This window comes from Cyprinodon variegatus, unplaced genomic scaffold (assembly GCF_000732505.1).
Source record: "Cyprinodon variegatus isolate N-32 unplaced genomic scaffold, C_variegatus-1.0 Scaffold381, whole genome shotgun sequence".
NCBI classification, from domain to species: Eukaryota; Metazoa; Chordata; class Actinopteri; order Cyprinodontiformes; family Cyprinodontidae; genus Cyprinodon; species Cyprinodon variegatus.
Window position 1 is genome coordinate 73,357 of NW_015150834.1, and position 5,939 is coordinate 79,295.

Consider the following 5,939-nt stretch of genomic DNA (forward strand, 5'->3'; position numbering starts at 1 on the left):
GCACAGAGACAGGAGTCAAGGATTCAACAACTTCTCTGGAAACGTGAGTCGGCAACCAAATCCTCTTCTCCAAGTTCACAAGTCAAATTCCCCACTGAGCCTGAACTAACTGCTGTGTCTTCCCGTCACTTTACAGTTCCGGTTGAGCAGTGTTCAGAGCAACACTTCTCCCCGTGTTTAACTTCTTCAATAAAACCTGTTAAACCTTTTCCCTGGTCTCTCTGTTCGGTTTTCTGCATTTGGGTCTGAACTTTGTAACATCATGACAACCTGGGCTCTATCTCAGTCGGAGCTACGCTGCCCTCTGCAGGAAACCATCCCTAAAGAGCACTAAACGCCACAACCTCGTCCGACACGATTTTCTGTCGGATCGGGACACAAAATCGAATCCTGTGAGTTCTGGCCTTTGCAGTTTTCTAATGGATCATGGGGAGATTGCTGCTAACCAGATCTGAGGCTGATAAGAACATATTTATGACAACCTTATTTATTTTGTATTTGATTTTATTGATGAGAGCCATGTGTTTTACCTTCAATGGTTCTGTTCCACATGCGTGACGTTATCTCAGTGCCGTTCTTCTTTGTGCAACCACTCTTCATGCACTCATCTAATGCACTGGCATAAAGCACCAAGGCATCATGGAATCCTTCCACAAACATGTTGACCTGACGGAAAACAAAATATGCTAAATCAAACAGGAAGTGATCAGACTAGATGAGTTCAAGACATTTTTTACTCATTTATTTTCTGTATATTGACATAGATGATAAAAAACAGAAGAAATGCAGTTAGTGGATAGACTGTATTTGAGTTCTGAGTTGATATCCGTTATCTTATGTTAAATTAAATGTTAAAGGCCTGTACTTCTATTCTTCAATAGACTCCAAAGCGTGCAGTGACAATGAAGGCTCCTGATTCTTGATCCGATTGGTTTTCTGTATCAAAATGCTAAAATTTTTTTCCATGTTATAGAGATACGTACATTTCCACAATCATCACAGCCATACAGGCCAAGTTCCTCTGTGGACCTTTGCATTTCCATGGAGAAGTTCTCATACTCTGGCTTGACCGTCCTGAGAAGAGTCACTGTGTTCAGGGAGGCGTAGGCCTGCCGCGCCTCGTCGTCAAACTCATCGCCCCTCCTCCAAGAACCGTTTCCTGTAACGTTTTAAATATGTGATCATTGTTAATGTTTTTATTTAATGAGATACAGACATATTATTCACCATAAACAACATTTATTGTCTGTCTGTGTTTTTCACAGGGTTACATGGTGTTTTTCTGTCATAAAGACTTCAAACTGTGGCAAAGGACCAAGACATCTACATCATCAGTGTGATTTCTGCACTTATATATATATCAAATTTATCTGGAAATGGTAATTTAATTAGTGTTCTTTTATATTATTTAACTAACACAAAAAACAATTGATACTAATTAATTACTAAAACATTCATCTTTATTCTCGCATCCTTTAAAATCCTCCCAAAACACAAATAAATTAAAAAAAAACATCAAAACAACAGATAAATAAATAAAAACATTGGATTTAAATGTAATAAACTTGACCAAACTAAACAAGATTATGCTTGAATAAAAAAGATTAGAGCTAAAATGAAGAATATTTGAGTTTTTAAGAGACAATAGAATCGGAAGGACAGAGCAGGTTTAGAGAAATATTCTAATAAATACAGAGCATGACCAAATTTAATGTATTCTTTTATCCACTTTTGTTTCCAAATGTGTGTTTAAGAAAAATAAACTGTCTGAATAAGTGTTTCCTCCTGCTCTTTTAATGGTTGCCAGTAGCAACAGTAGTTTAAGGTTAAGGCTTCAGAACTAAAAATATTTTCTGTCTTTGAGGAGATCTCAGGCTGTGCAGATGTTCACTGACTGTTTTTCTCAAGGTGTTGGATTTTGTCATGTCACCAAACCGGCCTGACAAATGAACTGTTAGAAAACTCAGAATAAAAGCTTTTCCGTTTTCATTTTCTGAATTAGGTTTAATTCCCACCTCATCCTTTCATCTAGAACAGCGTCACCAGGCTGAGGGCCACTTCAAGGGTACCGAGACTTAGGAAGGGCGACCATTACTGACCCATGAGCTGCAAGGGTTAGCGTTAGCCTAAACTTTGTTCATTATCAACATATTTTTATTGTTTCTGTTCATTTCTAAGTTTATTTAGACATTGTCATTTTGAAATCTCTATAAATGTTTAAAAAGAAGAGCAACAGAATAAAATAAAATTTCAAACTGGTGGGTTGTTCTTTATTTAGAAGACTCTGAGGGCCCCCCATGTGGTCCTTGAGGGCACCGCGTTGGTGACCCCTGATCTAGAACCACCCTCAGTCCAAATACCTGCTTGCACTGGCCGCTCATCAGTGAGTCCTATGGACCGCCACACTAACCCATCTAGTTCATGCTTCGGACCCGGCCCCCCATCCTGTACCCGGACCAGACGACCCCCACTAAAAGCTCCCCTGGGGATGGTCCTAACATATCAGGCTACCCAGCCACAGTCTTAACCCCCAACAGATGACAGCCCCGGCACCGGCAGGTCACCCAGTGATGTGAGAAAGACCCCGATCCTCCCTACGCCCGCTCAAATGTTGTGTTTTTGCGTGTTGCTCTCAGGTGTTATTAAAACTTGGAGTACCGAATGGGGTGTCCAGCACAGTCCAACCCCCCAATCGACAACCCAGGACCCTCAATGTCTAAATGCGTGACATCTCTATTTCTATATGCATGTATTAATATCATGATTTCTTTTTTTTTTTTTTATCTCATTTTGTTTTTAAGGCAATAATGAAAGAAAAAACATTTGAAAGTGTCCTTTAATGCATATGAATGCAGTCTCAGACTGGAGGATCCTGATGTGGACAATATACTAATAATATGCTATAATAAGCACCTGGAAGAGCGTAGAGCTCACGCTGAGCTTATATTCGCTAAATGTTCATCTTAATGGGTAGCGTGGTTTAATCTTCACCAACAGGACCCAGCATGTCCTTGTGAATACCCGACGCGGTGGTGTCAACACAGCATCCCCTCAGGGCTGTGTCCTGTTGACTCTGCTTTTTGTTTTGTACACAGACAGATGCAGACGTCCTACAGAAAATACACCTTAAACTCTTAAGAACGGACTGTTGTTCTCTCTGATGAGGTTATTTATGGTCTCTTAACCTTTTTGATCATCCCAACCTGTCAAAATGAAGCTTATAACACTTAGAGCCAGCAGAGGATTTATCAGTCCTGGAGATTAAAGTCCTTCAGAGTCAATGACAGTTTATTCAGTCGTCTGCTGCTTTTTCCTGTAAAGTCCAGTTTTTTGGGGGGAGTTACTGGTATCACAGTCATTAGGGATCAAAACAGATATGGTGGTGTCCTCATAAATATTGGTTCAACTGAAAAACAAGTGTCTCCTGAAGGCAGAGTGCATTATTAACCCCAAATAAAGAAAATAAATCATCGTTTCTCTCTTTAAAACTGAGTTAAATACCTTTATAGCAGCTTAAAACCTTTATCAGCAGCAAATGGGTGCTTTGTCCACCACAAAGCTGCAGGTTTGGTGCTCTTATGCTCTATAACTGTTGTTTTTGTGTCTTCCTGGACCCCAAATGGCCAAGAAAGCCATTAATAAAGATTTCCCCAATCAGTTTTTCTTGCACAAATTCTTCTGGAAATGTCCTGTTTTAAATTTCAGATGCACCACACAGACATCTGGTTTACAGTTTATTACCTTTGGCTTATAGTTAGAGTGGCTCAGGTTATCTATTGCTATATCTATAGTTATTCTGCATAGGGACCCGTTTTTAATCATTCTGCTTCATTCTATCTCTATTCTCCCACTCTGCAGAATCTGTTAGTTCAATCTCTAACGTTCTGCTCTCTCTGCTTTTTCTCATAGTAGCTTCATCTGGTCTGTTCCTGTCTGGCTGTGTCTCCATCCTGGAGAGAAATATCAGCTGTGCTGCTGCCATCAACACCTTTGTTTATAGATGTTGGAGCTTGGCCTGTTTTTCAGTTTAGTCCTGTTTCTCTGACTGTGACTAACTGGATGTGCTCTCTTCATCCTCTGACTTGGACCTCGCTTGTGGAGCTAGTTGACAAGTTCCTTTGTATCTCTGCTTCTGTCTCCTTGAACCCCAGTCGGCCTCAGCAGATGGCCGCTCACACTTAGCCTGGTTCTGCTGTTCAAAGGGAGTTTTTCCTCTCCACTGTCGCTACAAGCATGCTTAATGTGAGGGATTTCCCTTGAGTCAATGAGTCGATGCAATCAACTTGTTTCCCTTAGACAGAAAATGAATCAATTTGACTGGATGATCTGGTTGAATTGTAAAGTGCCTTGAGAGGACATGTGTTCTGAATTGATGCTATAGAAATAAACTGAATTGAATTGCATTACCCAGTATCAGAGACCTAAGTTGCTCTGACCTTCAGTCATCAGGGTTATTTGTGTATTAACCCTCCCCCCATACAGCCATCTGGTCCACCTCTGACCCTGAATCGCCACGGGGGAGGATGCACCATAAACATGTACCTGTCCAAATGTAAATAGAGTGTATTGTGGAGCAGAGACGTCAGGGGATGCAAAGGACGTACATTTATTTCTCAAACGGCTAACAAAAACTGGGATGCTGCTTTTCCATAAACTGGGCAGATTAAACACAGATAATTTACTATGCAAACGTTTTAAGTAATAATTTTTTTCCTTCACAATATCTTGAAACATAGTAAACTGGATTAATTAAAGCTGTGACTTCTATTCACAACACAAGAATTATTTGCTTCCAAATATTTTGAAGTTGCAGTTTTGTTTGGTACCACACAGGGTGCATTTGCAAAAATATAACCATCCCGTCAGTTAGCTTTAATTAACATGAGTTTTAAATAGCGAGGCCAGAAGAATAAAACAAAGACGCTTCCGTGGCCGAATCTATAGAAAGAACAGATTAATGTCCCTGAGATGATCTGAACGATGATCATCTCCACTGTCTGCGAAGAGAGAAAAAAACACCTCATAATATCTGCTTTTTAAAGGTCCAAAGTATTTATGACTTTAATCTGCCATTATTCAAATGTTTTATGCAGTAGATCCAAGAAAAAAGGAAAATGTGTTACTTGTTCCAAACTTCTTTACTATTGAAGTAAATTTGTGTCGCTGGGATTTGAATTAAAAATGCCACTGAAATTTTCATGTTGTTTTTTTTGTACTTACTGTTTCAGTGTTAAAATATATTCAGAACACTTTTTTGACCTAAAAAAAAATGTATTGTCATTATTTCTACACAGCTGAAAATTTCATGTTATTTTCTCTTCAAGCTAAAAATTCACATTACTATTTCAAAGTGATTACATTTTCAATACTTATTTTTCAGTGTTAAAAAAATCTGCATATAAAAAAATTCAACCTTTCAAAATTCAAACTCAATATTTTCAGCCTCCTGAGATTCAACTGGCTCTATTTCACCGTCTTAAATTCGGCGTCTAAATTCAGTGTAAAAAGGGAAGGGTTACTTCACAGACATTAGCAATGGATTGTGGCTTCCAACGCCCAGCCAATCCCATTACGTTTTCTTAGTCACGTGACAAGATGCTTGCGGCGCTCCTACGGAAGGAAAACCAGCATGACGGAGCCGCTCATGCAAGCTAACGCTAACTCAACTACAGAAAAGTGAAAGTAATAAACTACCCGTTGAGTGAAATAGAGCCAGTTAAATCTCAGGAGGCTGAAAATATTGAGTTTGAATTTTAAAAGGTTGAATTTTTTTATACGCAGATTTTTTTTAACACTGAAAAATTAAACTGAAAATTACGAAGACCCTCTGATGACATGGTCAAAAAAAATGTTTAATTGTGGCCACGAAGTAGTACTTCGTGCGCACGAAGTAGTATTTCGCGGCCACGCAATAAGTATAACGTGCGCACGAAATACTA

The 5,939-nt window shown here is 39.2% G+C and overlaps 1 protein-coding gene across 1 annotated transcript in view; it reads right to left on the bottom strand.

Moving 5' to 3' along the window:
• The window catches only part of npr3 (natriuretic peptide receptor 3), a 62,503-nt gene that overhangs the window by 12,674 nt on the left and 43,890 nt on the right, over positions 1-5,939 (bottom strand). Inside the window, exons 3-4 of the mRNA XM_015386920.1 lie at positions 984-1,159; positions 531-666 (exon numbers count right to left, since the gene is read on the bottom strand). Coding sequence (XP_015242406.1) covers positions 531-666; positions 984-1,159 — 312 coding nt within the window. The remainder of the gene's footprint in view (positions 1-530; positions 667-983; positions 1,160-5,939) is intronic.